This window comes from Strix uralensis, chromosome 2 (assembly GCF_047716275.1).
Source record: "Strix uralensis isolate ZFMK-TIS-50842 chromosome 2, bStrUra1, whole genome shotgun sequence".
Taxonomy (NCBI): domain Eukaryota; kingdom Metazoa; phylum Chordata; class Aves; order Strigiformes; family Strigidae; genus Strix; species Strix uralensis.
The window spans coordinates 129,074,064-129,095,572 of NC_133973.1; the positions used below are offsets into that span (position 1 = coordinate 129,074,064).

At 39.0% G+C, this 21,509-nt stretch overlaps 1 protein-coding gene across 3 annotated transcripts in view; it reads left to right on the forward strand.

Moving 5' to 3' along the window:
- Positions 1-21,509, forward strand: part of NOX4 (NADPH oxidase 4) — a 106,901-nt gene that overhangs the window by 26,135 nt on the left and 59,257 nt on the right. For all 3 annotated transcript variants that reach the window (XM_074861057.1, XM_074861058.1, XM_074861059.1), the window contains 3 exons: positions 1,831-2,059; positions 4,125-4,289; positions 4,430-4,492. In XM_074861057.1, coding sequence (XP_074717158.1) covers positions 1,831-2,059; positions 4,125-4,289; positions 4,430-4,492 — 457 coding nt within the window. The remainder of the gene's footprint in view (positions 1-1,830; positions 2,060-4,124; positions 4,290-4,429; positions 4,493-21,509) is intronic.

Consider the following 21,509-nt stretch of genomic DNA (forward strand, 5'->3'; position numbering starts at 1 on the left):
GCCATCCACACTGATTTTTTTTTTTTTATGTATTCAAGTGTTGAACCAAATAAATATTTAAGGATATATCTTATATTCCTTGAGAGTTGTGTAGAATTCAATCTTTCTGGGAACTGATCTTGGGTGTGTAAGACAACTTGCCTTTCCTTGACAGCTTCAGAAATGGGAGTCACTGCAGCTGCTGTTAACAGGCAGCTTTGTCATCCCAGTTTGCCACTCTGCTAGCATGTTTGTAATAGTTTAAACAAACTAGAGATCACTGGAGGGGATGCTCATGTTTGCAGTTCAGCTATTCATGCCTCAAGGAAAACTTTGCATCCTCTTTTGGGATGTTTTGAGAACAGAGAAGCTGTGGGAGCAGCTGGCAGGCATGCACACAAGGTTGATTGGAAAAATATCACATGTGCTCTGACTTCCAGCTAAATCCATGAGGCACCATCATATTTATGGAGCAGGGAACTAGCATAATGCTAGGGGTATCTGTCACTTTGCAAATGTGCGATGACCAACAGTGATGCCAGATGCAAGCGATAGGCATGATCAGGCAATAAATACAGTCAGAAGCATGGGTGTAGGCGCACAAACGCTTCCCAAGTGATTCTCCCAGGGTTGGACGTAGAGTTTAGAGTGAGCAGGTTTAACTTCCAAGCTGTACATTATTCACTGGACCATGCAGGAAGCTTGTTACTAGCTGTCAGGACTGCGTTTCAGTAGGGAAGGTTGCCAGTAGCCTGTCGAAGCCCATTTAAGTTGGGAATATTGCAGATGTCCTACTTCTCTCTCTTCTTGTGAATTAAAGTCTGTCACTGCTGTTGCTGTGCGTGTACACTGGGGAGGGGAGGGGGGAACATATGTCCTTAAGTTTGTGTACTTGAGATGAGCCTTCATCGCATGGCCTAGCGCTCAGAGGGCACGTCTCACCAGATGTTGTGTCAGTGTGCCTTATTTCCCACCCAGCACCATCGTATACAGATGTTGTTTAGCTAGCTCCCCCTTTTTTTTTTTTTTTTTAAATATTCCTCCTTATGGTTTTACTGTCATCAAATCTGGATTTGGAGGCAAGTAGTACTTCCAAAAAATGTTATTACTAGTATTATCAGTTCTTCCCCATTTTCACTGATTCATTAATGCGTTGAGATATGCCAGAGTGTCTCTGGTTTCCACTTCTTTCTTCATAGTTTCTAACTGCAGCTGCAAAGTTCTCACTTCATTATACTATGAATTTAACATTAGCTTAAAAAACAAGCATGGACCCCAGAAAATAATTTGCAAGAAAGTTCCTTGGCTATCATGCAGGAGTTTCTTTTTTCCTTCTATCTATTTGACAAGATGATATTCAAAGGAGCAGATCATACAGTTGTGTGCAAACTTGATAAACACCAAGTAGTGGGAACATTCTCACAGTTTATGATTTGGCAACTTAGGCCACTTCTGTTACAGATTGCCTTAAAAAAACAGTAAGTTACATTACTTACTGACTATAGGGAGGATGAGTGAAAAAAGCCTGGGTGTGACTGAACTGGAGATATGATTATTTAATTTTTTTCAAGGCTCCCACAATATCTTCCCCCTTTCAAGCAGTATTAAGCTTGAGGCTGTTCAGTGAGGGAGTGCCAAGTGAGCTGGAAAAGTTAAACCTTGCCTCTAGTGACAGAGGGCTCTATTGTTGCAAAGCTTCGATCTCATTGAAAGTCCTGAAAGCAAACGAAATAAAAATTCTTGCTGAAGATGAGCCTTGTGACTGCTTTCTAAAACTCTCTTCAAATTAAGATTTGAGTTGCTTGCTTTTGACTGCTACTTCAGTGTCTTTTCTATTTTTATTTTCTGTAGGGGTGTGCTCAAGTATCAGACCAACTTAGAGGAACACCCTCCTGGTTGCTTTAATCCTAACAAAACACTCCGACAGAATATGACGGTGCCAAAGGTTTTTGAAGAGCCGTTTCCTGACTATACTACTGAGCCTTTCCCAGAGGACTTACCAGTACCAGAACCCTTTGTACAAAATAACTTTATGAGAATTTGTTCCGAGGAACCCAAGTTCCAGTCACACTTCCCAGAGGTCTGTATGATCCGACGTTTCAGGTATTACAAACCATGCCAAGTCTTTCAGTCAGCCATAACCACTAATTATTGCTTTTCCAGACCAGATGTTTTAATAATGGAAAATATTATTAAAACCTTTTCAGGCATTCAAAGATTTGGTGGGGAAAAAACAATCTGTATTAAACCTTGAACTGCATTACAATATGCTGCATAGAATAGGGTGGAAAAATGTCGAGAGATTGGCTGTAATGTTCTTTTTTGTATGACACAGTAAGAGATGTATTAGTCTTGCTATAAATGTGACTTTAAATTACAGCATAGCACTTCAGAGCAAACATTTATTTAATGTATTCATAAGGTCCCTTTGTAAGCATTGTGTGGCAGTAGTTAATTGAAATAATCAAACTCCATTTGTTCTCTTTTTTTACCATGCGGATGGAAGTCCTAATACTCATTTCTGGGTTGCAGTTGGTTGTGGTTTGGCTTTGTATAGCCTGTTGTTTGCAGACAGGCTTGTTTTATATGTGGCATGGGTAAATGACTATGATGACAGTGGGGATAGAAAAGCCTTTTCTTCTTCTGCTTTCCGTTTGCCTTTTGTTTCTTTATGTTTTGTGGCAGCAGTTTTTCCTTCATCCAAAGTTTCTCTTTTCTTTTGAGAAAAGATGAGCTGGGCTGTATTGGCAAGTAGCCTGAGGAAGTTTGGGAATATGGAGTTCACAAGACCAAGGCCCATCATTCAAGGTGGTCCCATAACAGACCTCACAGGAGTTTCTCTTTCTTATTATCATTGTTTTCTGTAGAACACGTGTCCCTTACTAGCTGCAGTGGGAACCCATTTTACTATGGAGCATCTAATCATAATAAGAACCAGTCAATTCTACATTGAAGTCCTCTGCCAAAATTCTTTGGATTGGTATTTTGTTGTGGTAATACTCCTGAATTACAAGCATCAATGTATATCTGGCTCCATATGACCCCAGGACATCGAATAGTCTTCTTAGGGGCTTAAGGTGCCTACTTTAGAGGCATTTACGGGAAAAGAAGTGCCATAGAAAGAAGTGGCCACTCTGTGTTCTCCCGGCAGCTTGTAACATTATTTAGGACTTTTTTTTATTTGGAAGTGTTTTATGCACTTAGTACCAAGTCTAAATAAAAAGCCTTAGGTCTTGTGAGCTACTGAAGATTTTAAGGCCAGAGGTGCTTGAGGAAATTAAATACTCTGCTAGCTGCAAGAGATGCTGATGTCTAACTTCAAAAATTGGGAAGGGAGGGTGGATGAGGGTTGAGGGCACTTCAGCACCATGGCTTGAATGACTGAGCAGATGTGGAATTAGTAGTTAGTTCTGCCATAACCTATTAGTAATTGACTCTTAGGATGGAATTTAGCTGAGCAGCTGCAAATGTCTCTATCTGAGGTAGTCACCCAGGGGTCCCCATATAATCAGTGCAGAGAAATGGGCATTTCCAGGGCCTTATTTGTCTAGCATACATATCTTTCACGGGGGCAAATGAATTGTGATTCAAAAGTGCCCATTTCTCTCCCTTGTCTATGATTTTACACTAATCTAATGTAAGCTTAAATTCTATAGTACAAGAATACTTCTTAGTTTTTTGCTTGTACTTGAGATGATTAAAAGAATATAACAGTCAAATAATATTGCAAGTCAGACAATGTTTTTCCATAAGACTAACCAGTTTTATGGCACTCTGGTCTGTTAAAATTTGAAACAGTGTATGTACTGTGTCATTCACTGCTGGAACCAGTTATAATCTAACTACATAAAACGAGTAACATAGTTGCAAATGAAGTCATTAGCATTTTGTTCCTGATGAAATTGTTTGATGGAATTGTATGATTGAGATTGTTTGTGTTTGTGGATGATGCTGCTGGTTAGACTGATTAAGCCTCCATAACACGCTTGGATTTCTGCACACGGAGAGATGTGGAGGTTACTTGTGACCAAAACACTGTTCTACAGTAGGTGTGAAATGAGGTCCTGCAAGAACTCATGTAGTTTTGAAATTAGAAAACATAAAATGAAAAGTCCTTGAGGTGACATATTTTTGCTCTCCTATAGACCTGGTTTTGGATTTCTGGACCTCTCTGCTTGTACTGTGTGGAAAGGCTGTACCGCTACATCCGCAGCAATAAACCAGTCACAATAACTTCAGTGATAAGTCATCCCTCCAATGTCCTTGAAGTAAGGATGATGAAGGACAACTTTAAAGCAAGACCTGGTCAGGTGAGTTAATGTGCCCCTAGAAAATCACTGCTGTTTGTGTAGCATTGTCTATAGGGATCACTTTCACTTTGTCTGTGCTAAGAATGTTTTGAGCATATCTTTTCTATCATTTTATTTTCTCTGGCTGATTTTTGTTTCAGTATGTTATTCTACACTGTCCAAGAGTGTCCGCACTGGAAAGCCATCCATTCACCCTTACAATGGTAAGAAATACAATTTTTTTTTCTGTATTTTCCCTTTTATTTATATTTGGTAAGTAAATGGTCTTTATTTCCTTCAAGGTGAAAATTCCCTCCAGAAGAGTTTATGTTTCATTTATGAGGGTACCAATGAATATGAAATGGCATGATTATTATGTATGACAGTACTCAATCCATATTTAATTTTCTCCACTGTTGAAAAAATGAAAAGGGGCACTTTTTTCAAAGTCTTCCATAAATGAAAAACAATAATAAATTAATAAAATCCATATGATTTTGATCATTGTTGCATAAAAGAGGTTTCAGCCATTTTTGTAGATCTTAATGCAGAATGAGCACAAACTGTAATGAATTGTCTGTCGTCTTTCCTATTCAATGGAAAGACATTCCTACCACTGCCTTTTCCAAAGTTAGAAAAACATCAAGTTTAAAAAAGAAGCTTCTGCAATAGTCTTCTGCTTTATCATTATATTAAGAGATATATTGATGACTTAAAGTGATATACCAGTGAAATCATACAACACTGGGATTATTACTTACTCAGCTCAGTTGATCTAGAATGGGAATTGGACCTCCTGGAGACAGAATGAAATAAAGTGAAATTGTATATAAATAGACCTGAAGTTCTTCAGGAGTGAGCAGTGCAGAAGCCTGAAAGGTGTTAACAAAAAATCTCTGTACTGCACTGGCTGTGTTGTTATAAAAAGCAGAGTCTAAGGTTGAATATTAATGGCAGCCTTTTCCTTCCAAAGGGAATAAAGGCTTTAGGATTGCCTGAAATGGATATTCTTCTTCAAGAAGATCATGGAGATAAATATTCACATTTGATTGTTTCCTTTGGATTGATAACTGGTACTTTATCCTTACTGAATTTTACTTAGTGTTATGGAACAGCTGAGATGTTTTACTGTTACAGAAATTCAGAGGGCACAACTAAGTCCTGTCCACTTTCAGTTCTTTGGTTTTGTGGGGTGTTTTGTTTTGTTTTCTGTTGGTTTTTTTTTTGTTTGTTTGTTTGTTTGGTTTTTTTTAATTATTTATCTATATGCCAAGCCAGGAGGCAGATACTGTCACACTGAATTCCACCCAAAATAAATTTTGTGCTGTAAATCTGGGAGTAAATTTCACTTAAGGGAAGCCGCCTCTGTATAGCTTAGTGAAGCAATATTGGTGCTTGCATAGTCTGATTATTGCAGTTTTCCTGGCTATTCACTTTACTGGTAGAAAGCAAAGGCGTGTGTTATTTATCTGTTGCTAACTCCAGTAGGCAGTTTTTAAGGCTTTCCTCTATATAGCACATAAAGATAACTAGATATGCAGCGCTGAAAAATTATCTGCATTGAGTATGATTTTATGGCTATTGGCAGCTGGTTTTTGTGCAGAATGATTCAGTCCGTATTTATTTATATTTTTTATTAGTTTAGCGATAAGATAAATTTAAAGAACATAGCATAAATCTCAGTTTGCTCTTTACACTCATTTGGCCCTAGCATAGCTATATTTAATAAAGTTAGACCTATTCTATACCAGTGGACACATCTTATTTAAACATTAATCTCAAAACATCATGTTCTTAATTTCTGACTGTCCATCTCAGTGGAAATTAAAATAATGATAATTATTTGATCATTGGTAGTAATTGCACAGTTTGGAAACTGTGGGATTCTTACAAAGATTTCCTCTTCTTATATTAGGACACTGCTAAAAAAGTGAAATCATGTGATTCAAATTTCCAGAAATAATATCATCAAAGAATATTAGGCCTGTTTCAGTAGTCTCTTCTCTGGCAAAACATCTTATTTGTTATGATGAGAATTTTTGTCAGAAAAGAGACTGCTGACATGGACATACTGGGTGAGATCATAGAATGAAGTTGAATAAGATGTTTTATTGAAGTCAGATTCTTTGCATGAGTTGCTTTCATCCAGTATTTAAAATGGCATACTATAATAATAAATGTTATGAAAAGTTATTTTTGCATGAGAACTCCTAGATCTAGGAGCTATGGAAAATAGATCTCTTGTGAGTCTGAGTTTTCTTAGCAAATATCAATAACTCGTTTATATTCAGATGATATGCAGTATATTTCAGATACATTAGTTGATAAATTACAGTTTGTGTAATTTTTACAGTCACATATTAAATAATGTAACATTAGAAGTAGCAATTTCCATTCATGCACAATGCATTATATTTTAGGTATGTAATAGTAGACCAGGCAATTCCTCTACATGCTCAATGCTTTACACTTTAAAGTACAGTGATATCCTTCAGCATAACAGCATATCCTTCAGGATCACATGCATATTTTAACTATTACAAGATATGGAGTTACCACTGAGTTACTGAGCTTCATTTTTATTGCCACAAACACGTTTCGGTAGAACATTAACTATGATGGAGAAATGCTGTTATGGGGTAAATGGCTGTTTTACTGCATAATGAGGATATGAAATACCTAGGTTTATGACAATCTTTTTGCCCAGCCTAAGCAGGGGACAGTCTTTTCCACATGCCTTTCTAGGTCATAGAATATGCCTTGGGCTGCTGTCCAGAAAGCTGCTTTTTTTGTTGTTGTTTAATATGATGCCAGACATGAGACTGTGCTTATAGAGAGTGTAGACAGTAGCTTAACTCAGTATTTTTTCTCCTTCCATCTGACCTACTTGTAGTTACCAAGCAAGCTGGAACACTACTGCTGCTTCTTTTGTTGAGTGATGATAATCCCTGGGTTATTCTTCTAGGCTGGTGTAGGAGCATGGGGCTCAGAGCCAGAGAAAGAGCAGCACAAGGGGCACGTGGGGCTTTGGATACTGGAAGCACAGTGCAGCAATGACCACAGCAAAGTGAGGGGGAAGACTGCACCCTTCTTTCTGTCTCACTTGTCCTGCTTAGAATCATAGAATCACATAATGTTTTGGTTTGGAAGGGACCTCCAAAGACCATCTAGACCAACTGGCCTGCAATAAGCAGGAGCATCTTCAACTCGATCAGGTTGCTCAGAGCCCAGTCCAACCTGACCTTGAATGTTTCCAGGGATGGGGCATCTACCACCTCTCTGGGCAACCTGTTCCAGAGTTTAACCACCTTTACTGTAAAAAATTTCTTACTTATATCTAGTCTGCATCTACCCTCTTTTAGTTTAAAGCCACTACCCCGTGTCCTATCACAGCAGGCGCTGCTAAAAAGTCTGTCCCCAGGCTCTATGTGATGTCCTGTCTAAGCTGATGAAACATCTGACTGTGCCTGGATTATGCTTAAAAGACAAGAAGTGACCAATTCAGGCATATATTTATACTCTAAGTGAGGACTATAAGCAAAAGTGGAAGGAAGGCATGAGTCAGCGTGAAGGAGTCATGAATATATTTTACTAGTCCCTTCCCTTTTCGAGATTGTGTAATATTTACAGTTTAGCTCAGTTTCTTACATAACACTGGGGTGGAGGAAAACACTGAGAGCCTGTGTAAAGGGCCTGAACCCACTCCCATTGCACTTTGGCAAAGCTCCCACACGTTTCACTTGGAGCCAGAGGGAGCTCTGAATTGTAACCAAGTGAACATAAAGAGGTAGGCATTGTTCAGAAATGTGTACAGTGGTGTTTATTTTTTTTCCCTTGTTAACTGAAAGTGTTCTTCCCCTTGCTGATGGAAGGAATGAGCAGAAGTCACTGGTGCAAAATGCGCACAGGAATTTGGGGAAGCAAAATCCATGTTGCTCTGAACTCAGAGCTGCCAGTCTGGCTTCTTTGCTAACCTGTGACCTGGCTGTGCCATCAGAGGCTTCATGCACAGAGTCACAGAATGGTTGAGATTGAAAGGGACTGCTGGAGATCATCCTGTCCAAACCCCCCTGCTCAAGCGGGGCCACCTAGACCCAGTTGTCCAGGACCATGTCCAGATGGCTTTTGAATGTCTCCAGGGATGGAGACTCCACAGACTCCCTGGGCAACCTATTTCAGTGCTTGGTCACCCTCACAGTAAAAAAGTGTTTCCTGATGTTCAGAGGGAACCTCCTGTATTTCAGTTTGTGCCCATTGCCTCTGGTCCTGTCCCTAGGCACCACTGAAAAGAGCCTGGCTCCATCCTCTTTGCACCTTCCCTTCAGGTATTTAAACACATTGATAAGGTCCCCTTGAGCCTTCTCTTCTCTAGGCTGAACAGTCCCAGCTCTCTCAGCCTTTCCTTGTAGGAGACATGTTCCAGGCCCTTAATCATCTTCATGGCCCTTGGTTGGACTCTCCCCAGTATGTTCATATCTCTCTTGTAGTGAGGACCCCAGAACTGGACACAGTGCTCCAAGCATGGCCTCACACGTGCTGAATAAAGAGGAAGGATCACCTCCCTCAACCTGCTGTCAGTGTCACTTGTACACTCTGATGTTCAGGCACTCAGAGATTCCAATTTTCTCTCATGATAAATGTGAAAGCTGGCATTTTTTAACTAAATTTTTGAAATGTGTTTCCACTGTTTTTTATTCACTAGTGACTTTGCATTCACTAGAGTGACTTCTTGATTTTGTTATCTATTAGAAAGGCTGGGAATGGTAATGAAGGTATGAGGGATTTCTGCAAGTGACCTGCTCGCCAGTGTAGGTAGTTGATAGGGGCCTGCTTGCTTCATGTTGTCTTCATTGCCCCATTGTCTTTGATTTCACTTCAACAAAATGCTTTCTTTTTAACATGTTTTACCGTGCTTCTTTCACCAGTTTCTATACACAACTGTACACAACTGTTACTATGCAGTGTAAAACAATGTGAGTAACATTTTCAGTCCTGTATGCCCTTGCGTCCAATCTACTTATTTTAGATAGGACGCTATTGCATCTTACAATTGAATCTGAGCAGAATACAGGCAGCTCCAAGATATTTTGATCTGTAGTGGGGAGAAATATTTTCTGTAAGTAATATTTTAGTTGAGGGTTTGTAAAAGGACAAAGGATTTTTGTGTGTTTCTACTTGATGAACTCTTTTAAGGAGATTTGTCTTTCAGACCAAGTGCACAATATGATCTGGAGATCAGACCATCCAAAGAAACATCAGAAATCTTCACTTTAGAGCTCTGCTTCCTGAGACTGATGTTTCTTTTGTGGAAGAAAGTGTGAAACTCATTTGCTGTGGAATAGAGTTTAAATGTCATTGTCTATAACAATCTTTAAAGCCCTTGGAAAACAAAACAAGCATTAACAATAGTAGCAGTAGTAGTAAGAATGGTCCTTCATTAAAGTTCATATAACCAAAACATTGCTTCCCCTCTTTAGTATACAAAGCCCCACCTCTTATCAAAACTAAGAATAAAAAGTAGTTTATGGAGATTCTTCCATATTTTTTTTTTTTTTTATATTTTGGAAAGTGTTTTTTTCCTCTGACTTCATTCTGGTTGCTCTTTGCTTTAACCTGTATGAACAAGGCGAGACTAAGGCTTGCAGTTTATGCTAGCATTGGTTTTCTTTCCATCTCCATCTTCCATGTTCTACGTGGTATTGAGTCCTCTCTCTTTCCAGACGCTTAACCACACTACTGAGTATTTGCAGCCTCATGAAACCACAACGCTCACCATTTATGGCTGCACACTTCCTTTTTTTTGGCTAATGAATAACTTCAGAAGTAGATTCCCATTTAGAATATATACTAATTTCTTACAAGAGAAGTCACTTTTTCTGCCTTGTGTTTGGAATTTCTTGCATTGGCATGCAGTGATTGGCAGTAAGCCTCATGGAAATAGCCTTGTATTTTGTAGATGTTAAGTGCTTCAGAAGATGTGCTGGATCCTTTCATGTGGTCTCTGCTGAATCTACTACAGAGTCAATGCAAGCCAGAAACTCTCACAAGCTGCAGTTTAGACAGCTTGGCTACCAAAAGACTGGTGTCTAGTCCCAGCACCTCATAAGGCTTGGTAACCTTGTTCTTTTAGTAGTGTTGATTTGCTTGTGGCAGAAGAAGGTAGGGAACAATTACATCAGTTCATGTGGAACCTAGTGTGAAAGACCTCGAAATAAGGACAAAACCAAGAGGTGAATTATTCTAAATTTGGAGATGGCTCAGATCTGAGGTTTGGTGAAACTTCTGCTCTGGAACAAACATCCACAAATGCAGGATCAAATGATCTGTTATTCCAAATTCATGACAGTTTTGGTTGTCACTAGCTGCTGTCATGCCCACGTTTCCCCTTGGAACTGAAATCTGTGTTGCACAAAGATAGGAGATACTCTTCTACCACCGTGTTGTGAATTCAGAGCTCACTTAAACTGCTGTCTGAATAGCTTAAAGTTTTTAAGATCCTTCCTTCTGGTGCACTGTTCTTTCAGTGGGTACCATCTCTAAACTAGAAGTACCACCGCAGAGGAGAAAAAAACCCTTAGTCTCGATGGTACATGAGGTACTGAACTGAGTCTTTCATCAAAGCTTCTTTACTGCTGCCTTTTACGGTGGTGGCTATGGAGAAGAGCCTAGCAGGTGCTGTGGTGATTGAATGAGTCTGTTTGCAGTATCCTCTTTTCTGAAGTTGAACTGCTGATGGAAAGTCTTCAATAAGTTTTGTTTTATGACAACAGCATAGATCTGCTATTTGGAATAGTATTTTTTTTTTCTTCCAGCTAAAATATTGGGTCTTAAAGGATTGTCCTCTTTAATTTCTGACAATTGTGTGTGTATAATAAATTGTCTTTTTAGGTATGTTGACACCTCACAAGGTGTCTGAAGTATTACTTTAGCACCCAAGACATGAGACATCAGAGTTTTATGCATTATAGGTAGACACTGAGAAAACACTTCCTCTAGACTGGAACTCCTGTTGTGTAAATTCTTCATTGAAGTCACTCAGACAAATAACCCATACTGAATTTCTCTGAGATTCAAGGCATAATTTTTTTGGAAGTCATAAACCAATAAATCTTAGCCCACTAAGCTTAGGCTCTTCAGGCAGAGGAAAAGCATTGCCTGGTCTGTATTAGGTCAACCTTCACTGACTGACTTGACATAGAGATTTAATTCCTTTCTCCATTATTCCTCATGACCCAGCACCATTGGTGGAATGCTCCTTCCCATCCTGCAGTTCCCCTTCAAGCATCCAGAATCCCTTTTGGAAACAATTAAAAAGCCACCTTTAACATGAAGATGTTAATCTACATTATAAGAATTTGACTATGTAGAAAGAGTACCGCTTCTTCTGCCCTTGTGAACAGTGCAATGTTAAATATTTTGCATAAATGTCCTTGTACTTTACTCATATCTATAAAGCTGTCCAGGACCTTATTTGTTTTTCCAAGAGATACATACCCCAAGCTTGATGTCTGTTGTCTTTTCAGATTAATACTGGTTTAGCATTGAAGTTGTCCTTTGGTGACTTTTTTTTAATTAATACATACATGTATCCCAAGATACTCGTTGATACTCAGATGCAGGTAACTTGCATAAACTCTTGTTGAGCTTTCTCTGCCTCTCTGTTTGAGATGTACTCTGCATATCCACTGATTAGTAGCTTCATGAGATAGAGTTAATAGAGGCAGATGGTATGGAAGTGGCATATACAAAGCAAAACATAAAACCAAACCAAAGAACCCAAAGCAAAGATTCCAGCCTTCAGCCTCCAGGACTTTATGAAATATCTGCTTTATATTAACATGAGTGGTGGCTGCTTCAGATCCTCCAAAGAGTTTTGGCTTTTCATTCAGTGTCTAGATCCCTGTTCTGGTAGCAGGTCAGCAGCTATCAACTACCTGCAACAGGTAGTTTGAAACTTTCTTTGAAACTAGAAGTTTTCTCCTGTGTTATAATGTGTGCTGACCTCCTCTACTTCAGTGTTGCATAAAAAAAATCTGCTTTTAAATCCCGTTGAAGTAGAAGCTGGAAGAGTCTGTATTAAAAAGCTCCAAGAAGTTCTGCTGATTTGCTGGTTCTCCATCTTTTTGTGCAGATGGTTAATTTGAAGCAGATCACATCAGGAGGATTTGTAGTGCGACACCTTCCTTCCTTTCTGTCCACATACAGTTCTGTATGAATAAGAAAAGAAAAAATCCGGAGGAAGTTAAATTCTCTGCTCATGTGCGTGGATGGTCAAATCCTTGCTATGACATTTATGGCATGTAGCAAGTTAGGGGCCCAATATATGTGTGTTTTTTAATAAGTCAAAGCTGAGTTTTGAGGAGGGTAGAAGACAAATTTGCTTATGCAGATACTCAGATCCATAGACAAAATTCAAATGTATATTACTGAGGAAGAATACTTGGTCTGATTAGTATCCAAATTAAAATTCTATAAAGTAGTAATTACTGAAGCCCAGGGAGAGAAACTCTTACATCCATTAATCATCTTAGAGTAGGTAGAAGAATTACCTGAAAGAAGTTTCTGGATGCACATGACAAATTATAGTACTTTGCCTAAATGTCTCTGAGCTATTACTTATTCATGCATTTTCTACCTTTAAGGTTCTTGGTTTGGTTTAATTTTTTGTAGATTTAGTTTTCCTTGTTACCTCCACACCTGTATTTACATTCATTTGGTATCTGGATTTAGGCACAATGGGATTACAAGACGATGGCCCTGATCTGCACATTTACATTTTAGGGCTTGATGCCTTGTCAGAAAGGTCTCAACAAATAATACATGAATATAAACAATGTCACAAGTAAAACATTTGCTTTTGTAAGAGAAACCCCAGAGTTCATTTGAAATCGGTGAAGGTATTAACAATCTAGCAGTGAAGTTTTAGCTCTAGGCTTCTTTTAAGCAAGAAATTTTGTACTGTGCAAGGAGCAAAACTGGAGATGATGGAGAAACACATGTCCTGTACTGTAAACTTGAGAAATAAACTATCCACAACAGGAAAAGCCTAGGGGCCAAATTCTGAAATACTTCATAAAAAAAAAAAAAATTGAAAAGTTGTTGGAAGTTTGCCTGAGTAAAAAGCATGTAAGGACATCAAGAGCTAAGTTCATACTGACAGATAAATACAATAAAAACAAAATCTAACATGATGACATTCTAATAAGATTTGTTAAATATCTTGTGAAAATGGTTATGAAACTTGTCATTATGGGATGATTTACAGAGCATTTAGGGAAATGCAGATATTGTGAAGTATCTTGCTGGCAAACTAAGGAAATCCCTAGAGCTTGTCTGCTCTTCATAGAAGTAGGAAATCCAGCAGCTGTTTGACAAAGAATTTAAGTAAAACAAAAATAGAATAGATTAATATTTCAGATGCCTTTAGTACTTCCTTAGACTTGTTTGGTTGGTTTGGTATGGGGCTTAATAGTTTTGGGGTCTGTATAAAAACCCTAAGTAAGCCTTCACTTTCATTTAAACTTACAGATCTGACTCTTTTGGATCAAGGGAACACAGAAATTGTTACATTCCAGTTAACTAAGTCCTGAGTTATCCTTCAGCAGATACTTTATATAGGAGGTGTCAGATCTCTTCTCATGAGTATTTTTTTTTTTTTCTGATATGATGAAAGTAAATTTACAATATATAACAAACATCTACTGACTTTAGCAAAGTGTGTTTTCTCCCATTAGAGGTAGTGCTTCTAGGTTAGCTGCTAGGTCAGGTTGGAGAAAAGTCTAGGAAGTGTAGGAGAATGTCAAAATGAAAAAAAACAAGCACAACATTTAAGCATGAATACAGTTAACATGCGGACAAAATATTAGAGGAAATGAAGTGCCCTGCTTCTTGCTGTCCTAAAATTAAGACCAGCTGACTGGCTGGAATCCGTGCTTTAGCCTGGCAAAATACTGTGTGTGCTGGTAGGGTAGTTTGGAGGGACGCAGCGTTCCTCAAGCTGTTGATGATCCAACCAGAAAACCTATTGACCCTTTGATGGTTCTTTCCACAAGTGCCTCACACCACTGTGAGCCAGTTAACACGTGTCTGGAGATGGGCCATAGTTTCTGCTCAGGGATGGTGGAGAGGGAGCCTTTTGTGCCATTCAGTTTCCTTGTTCATGCATTTGTCAGCTCAGCAGCTGCATTTGTGTTTTGCTGATGAAGGATACTAATTAAACTCGGACACCAGAGTGAAAAGAGTAGGTGTATTTTACTGGTGATAACTAAATAATATCACAAAGTAATACAGAAAACATACAGTAAGAAAAGACAGAATAGTGCACTTAAAGCAAACAAATAGGAAAATGCAGGGTAATGCATCAAATCATTACTACCTGAGAGAGAGAATAGTGATTAAGAAAGATCCATCACCACTTGCACCCATTACCATCATCCAGACCCGCATACGCTGGGGAGCCCCGGTTACAGCGAGGATTTGGGAGCCTGTCCCGGCAAGTGGGAAGTCCTACACAGTGCGTCCACCCATAGGTGAGGCTTCCAAAGTCGCTGTGAGCGGGTCCAGCCTTATATACCAAAAATCAGCAAGCCAGAATAGCTGGCACCTTTACTTTGAGCAGAAAATATCTGGTGTCACTGTCCAATTAGATTCCCCCAGAGCCTGGCCAGGGCTAAAGGGAGAAGCTAAGGGAGTTTCCCTGCTTATCTAATTTATTTATGTTCTTTTTAAAACAAGACCACACGTCTGGTCCCAAGGCCAGACAGCCAGCTTCACGGCCTTGTTAACTTACCCCTACACAAAGAAGAAGAAAGATACATTCAGGATAGACATGTTTTCATTACATTCATCATCAGTAATGAGTATATGATATCTAAGCTACATCTTTCATCAGTGAGCATACATATTTTGTTAATGACTACATACTAAGTTATCAGCTTGGTTTGGGGCCTGTTGTTCGGGCTTCAATACTTCAACACTTTAGCACTTTTTATATCAGAATAAGCGGTTTGTTATAACTTAGTATAATACCTATTAACACAATGGTTATCAGGTATAAAATATACAGGATTCATCTATAGGTCAACTCTGGCTTGGGCCAGTTGTCCAAGCCTTAGCACTTCAATTTGTCAGCTCAACTCTTGGAGGATTTGGAGAGGCAGCCTGGGGCAGAAACACTGCTCTACTCGTTTTACTCCTTCAGGGACAAAGGCTTGCATCCTGAGCATCCCATAAGGTTGTGGTTTGCTTTTTCCGCTAGCTAGCAACTTGAAATGCATAAATTATACAAGCTGAATATTGCTAGGATTGAAACATTTTTACTATGCTATAGGGAGTCGGACTTGATGATCCCTGTGGGTTGCTTCCAAGTTGTGCATTCTATGATTCTATGAAATGTAATGTGTGTGCTGGGGTAAAAGGGTAGTCAGCAACTTTTTTATCTTGGTTGAGCAGCAGAGGCAAATAAATACTGACTAGTCTGTCAAAGTGTTTCTTTGTGGTGCATTGATAGCAGCAATAGAGTAGCAGTTGGGCTATTACAGACTTACTAGAAAACAAATAAAATAATTTCATATTATTCAATAATGTATATATTTTATGCAACATTATATGTATTTTACGCTTACAACTATTGGTCTATTTATAATCCTAAGACATCTATTACAGTAAAGATTTGTGTTTTCTTGTGGTGCAAGAGTGAAATCAAGGAACAAATGCTCATAGACTGTGACCTAAAAAACCTGATTGTTTTGAACGCTGAGAGTAATTTAACAACTGAGACTTGCAGGGACTGAAGTAGCAAATGCTGAACTACGGGAATTAATGGGTGTGGGTTTGTGGCTTATGTTACAGAAGAAGTTAGACCCCAGATGACCAGAATGATCCTTCTTAGCACTGCAGCTGACCAGTGATGCATTCTGAGCATCCCACAGTGTTATGGTGTGTTTTTTCCACTAACTAGACTGCAGGTGTTTGGGATTGTACAACAAGGAATATAAGGGAATGGAAAGCGAAGGGGAAAAGTGTTTGGAATATGTTTCTGCAGCTGGGCTGCTTGCAATGGGAGGGCTCTGGCTGAAGCAATGAGTATTCAAGGCATGGTGGTCTCGCCTTGATCATCCAGACACCCTTGATACTTAAATCACATTCTGTGGTTAGGATTTCCCCACATTCAGAGATGTTATAATGTCTGCTGATGTCTGACGGTTAAATCAGGATAGGTGTAAGGCCAAGTCTCTAACAGGGAAAGCATTTAGACAAAATCCAATCTGTAAAGTAACATGAAACAAAAATAAACAGAGCCATTTTAGAGAATCTCCTAGCCTTGAGGCTGAGATGTGTTTAAAAGAGTAACTCCTCAGATTAACTTTTTTTCCTCTGAAGTTTGCTTCTTATGGGATTCATTAGTTAAAACAGGGGTAGCCCAGTGTAACAGAGTTCACCTCCTATGAATCAGACTGAAGTCTCGCTACTATTTTTTAGCTACCTTTATATAGCATGCCTGTGTTTGTCATCACTCCTCTTCATTTTCTAATGTTAGGATGAATCATTTTAGGAATGTTTATATCAGTTCTGTATGAAACCAGACAAGCCACAGCTTACTGAGCTTCCGAGGTTTCAACTGACATTTTCTTGTCAGTTGAGAAAGTTGAAAACCTGTTTTTTTTCCCTCTTCTACATAAGGGAAAATAAATTGGTTTTGTTTAGTTCTTCCCACCCCCCCACCCCAGTACTGCCTCTTTCCCAAACAAGCTAAGTCTTTAATGTGTTTTTCTTGATCTGTGTAAGGGTTCGTCTGAGTCTGGAGCAAGGATGTGCTTATGAAATGGCGTTTGTGGTACAGCTGGTTCACCCTGGCAGGCAGGCAGACATAGGCATGGAAACAGATCGGGGGCTCAGCAGTGTTCCCAGTCCCTGCCAGGATATCTGCAAATCCATATTAGGATCATGTCATGGCTTTTTCCCCAAAGTGAAAGCCTTCTTTGAAGGGGTTTCCCTTTATTTAAACAAACTCCACAATGAACTTTTTAGTTCCCAAAATGAGACGAAGATGAGGTTCACTTTGTTCTTCCAGCTGTGGCACAGATCTTCTTTGTAATTTTGGGCACTGTTCAGGCCATCTACTACAGCATGAAACACAGAAGTTGGTGTTTTCTGTGGTGCACAAGCTTCAGAGAAGTATCTCCACAGCAACTTGTACGGAGCTTTACTTGCAGAGCCACATGGGGGTACGTAACTTGGGTATCCCTTCATCTCCTTTTTTCTGATAATAGATATTCTGCAGTGTAGTCCTGGTGTGTACATCAGCGCTTCCATGACAGCGCTGTAATCAAAACCTAACATCTCTCTAAAGAGTCTTCACAGTTCTTATGGTAGAGATATACAGAAGAACTGGAAACTTTCAGGAATGAACTTTCTATTTTCTTGCTAGTTTGCTGTTGACTCACCCCAACTCCCTGCACCCCAAGGTCTAAAAAGAATGTTTTACAATATTTCAATAGTATTTAATACCATTAAAATTATTTCAATAAGGTTTGTCCTGTTTCTATTTCTGGACAGGATTCTTGACTGGGAGCAGAAACCAGTTATGTTAAATATTCGGGGAATTCTAAGCTGAAAACACAGATCCTGGTAACATAGCTTTCATTTACTATATGTTGTGCTCTCATACACACAGATTTCTCCACTGCTCATCACCTCCAGTAGATTTTTAAACCAATATAAAGTGGGTGTAAAGTATTACCACTACGATCTAACAATAATTAGTTCACTCACTTTGTGTTCATATAAAAGCAAGGCATAGAAGACAACTGAGAATCGTGTTCATGATGTAAAATGGATAAATAAAATACATTTCAAATATATATTTATCTAGTAGTGTGCCAAACATTTATTAATTAAAATATTATTAAAAATTATAATCTATAATTTATCTCAGTTTAGACATAAATAGTAGAGCTATAGCTACTGATGACTATAGTTAATTTGGTGGCTTATACGCATAAAGTTCTCCAGGGATTGTTTCAAATCCCCAATGTGAAAATTTGCGTTTGTATTTCAAGTTAGCTTGAAAAAAAAGGAAAAAAATATATGGAAAGGTGTTTTTTTCATCAAGATATAGAATAATCTGTATTCCATAAATTTTATCCACATATAAAATACTATTCTCACTGCTTTGAATGTGAAAATACATACAAAAATAAAATAAGAATAGGCATTGTAAACTTGCTCACATCTGATTAACAGCTCTGAGGAAATCTACCAATTTCCTCAACTGGTATTCTTTGGAGTTGGGATTTCTACAAACTTCCCAATGCTAAGAACATAGTTTGGTTTCTCTGGGGTTGTAAATCTGCACAGCTCTATTAAATTTAACAGAATTCCTTTGGTTTTCAGTTGGTTTTGGAGGATGGCCAAATTCTGGCAGATAACCTGATTAGCATAGATGCTCCTACCTGTAGAATTTTTCACTTTTTAAAGGTATAGATAGCTTGAGGTTAGAATAAGATTAACATAGCTTCACATAATTCCACAATCTGCTGCAGTTAATTTGTGTACCACAGCATTTTATTCAAATGAGTGCGGCAAATGGGGTTCATTTAATTCTTCAAAATGTGAAAGGAACTACTGGAAAACTTACTACTTATGACCTTTTATTTAACGATGTCTAATATCCCTTCTCATTACAGACTATTCAAGTTAGTGATTTACCTATTTGGAAAACATTGTTTATTTAAGGACAAGGAACTAAGAGAAAGTATTTTTTTATTTCGAGATTGGTTAATCTTTACAATTTTGTCTTGAGCAGTGTCCTGGGCAATACAAAAAAAAAGGGGCTGCATGCAGCTCTCGCCACAGTACAGTTAACAATCACTGGATTGTTTCTTAGGGCTCCCAGATTAAAGGAGCAGGGGGAAATCTGAGCACTATTTGCCAAAATACATTTTAAAAACAATTTAAATTGTTTTTGTTCACAGCTGCAGAGAGGACATCATGCGTTGCTGGAGCCACTTTGATATGCCTTTATTTGACCAAGGCTCATGTGCTTATTCTCTTAATTTCCAATTCAAGAGGGTGCTTCAGCTTGTGCTTGTCTTCTTAGAACATAAATAGATGTCAGTTTAAATGTGTGTATGAGCTGACTGTAATAAGGATCTTGAAGCAGTGTTTAGCTGTGCAGTGTTTTAAAGATGAGATATGGCAAATTAAAAGTAAAATAGGTGATCAGAGACTTAGATATGCAAAATGAACAAGAGCATCATAATTCACAAGATTTTTGACACTTTCTCAAAGAATTCTCATAGAGAAATTGATGAAGTGCAAAGTAGATAATAGGCAGTGAGGTAAGTAGAAAACTGGTTGAACTGCTGGGCTGAAAAGATTGTGATCGGTATTGTGAAGTCCAGCTGGAGGCCAGTCAGTAGCAGCATACCTCAGGGGTCAATACTGGTTTGCAAATGATATGAAACTGGGAAGAGTGGTTGATACACTAGGTGGTTGTACTGCCATTTGAGGGACCCTGAGAGGCTGGAAAAATGAAGTGACGCTAGTCTCATCATAAGATCATAAAAGGGAATTGCTAAATCCTACCTTGAGGAATAATGCCAGGTACCAGTACATGATGGAAACTGACTGGCTGGAAAGCAACTCAGCAGAGAATGACCTGGGGGTCCTGGTGGACACCAAGTTGACCATGAGCCAGCAATGTGTCCTTGCAGCAAAGAAGGCCAACAGCCTCCTGGCATTGCCAGCAGGTCGAGGGAGTTGACCCTCCTCATTTGCTCATCACTGGTGAGATTATATATCTGGAATTCTGTGTCCAATTCTGGGCTCCCCAGTACAAGAGAGACATGGACATGTTGGAGCACAAAGGGCCATAAAGATGATTAAGGAACTGGAGCATTTCTCATATGAGGAGAGGGTGAGACGGCTGGAACTGATGAAGGAGTGAAGAAAACGGAGCCAGTCTCTTCTCAATGGCACCTGGTGACAGGACACACTGAAATACAGGAGGTTCCATCTGAACATAATAAAAACCCCACTTTTTCTGTGAGGGTGGCACAAGTTGCCCTGTGGATGGAGGCTGTGGAGTCTCCATCCTTGGAAACATTCAAAGCACAGCTGGACACTGTCCTGGGCCACTTGCTCTCTTGAGCAGGAGGTTTGAAGTAGCCAGTCTCCAGGGGTGCTTCCTACTCTCAGCTGTCCTACAATTCTGTGATTTCATGAAGAAGGTTGAATATATAAGAGGATATTTTCATCGCATTTTGTTACACGTGCCCAGTGGTCTGTTAATAACATGGGAAAGGTTGCCCACTTTCATAATTAAACTTCTGAAAAACTGTCTTTGTATGTTTTCTTAAGCTTCTGGAATATATTCTCTAACAGTCTGGAAAGAGCCACAATTTGGAGACTTAATTGTGTTTCTGGAGATGAGAGAGGTAAAATAAGTGTTCTGTGCAGTAAAAACATAAATACAGTTTTCAAAGTTAAAATTACAGATTCATAGGAAAGTCTTAAGTTGGAATAGGCCTCTTGAGATCATCTGGTTCAACCTTCTGGTACAAGGGCCATAGATTACATTATCCAGGGACCTATGAAGCTGAATTAGCAAGAATTGCACCATTTCTCTGGCTACCTATTCCGTGGTGAAAAATATTTTTCTTATATCCAGATGAAATTTCCCCTGAAGCAGCCTGTGCCCCTGGTCTCTTGTCTTGTCACCATGCATGGTGGTGAAGAGAGCACCTTCATCTTCTCTATAGCTATTTTTTAGGTATTGGAAGACAACAATCTCCCTGAGCCTTCTCTTCTGCGGGTTACATGAGCACATTCCCTTTTTGACCTCTCTTTGTATATAAGGTTCTCCAATCCTCTCATCGTCTTGGTGGCCCTTCGCTGGACCATCTACAATCTTTCTCTCACTTGAGCTGGGGAAAATTTACTCCGTGTAGCCTAGATGATGGGTGTGTGTCTTCTGGTAAGATTTAGCAGCACAATAAGATTTTTCCAGAACTCTCTGAGGAACCCTCATAGCCAGTTATGGGTATCAAAATAGGCTTCCTAAAGTCTAAAGAGAAATAAATCTCTTTTTTATTGGATAGTTTTTCAAAGTAGTGCAGAAAGAAGTTAGTCACAAGGGTAATGTAAAGGATAACAGGTTTGAACCTATTCTGGCTGGAGACAAGGGTTGTTCTGCCATTAACTTTAATGGAAGGAGAGAATGGCAGACATTTTTATAGA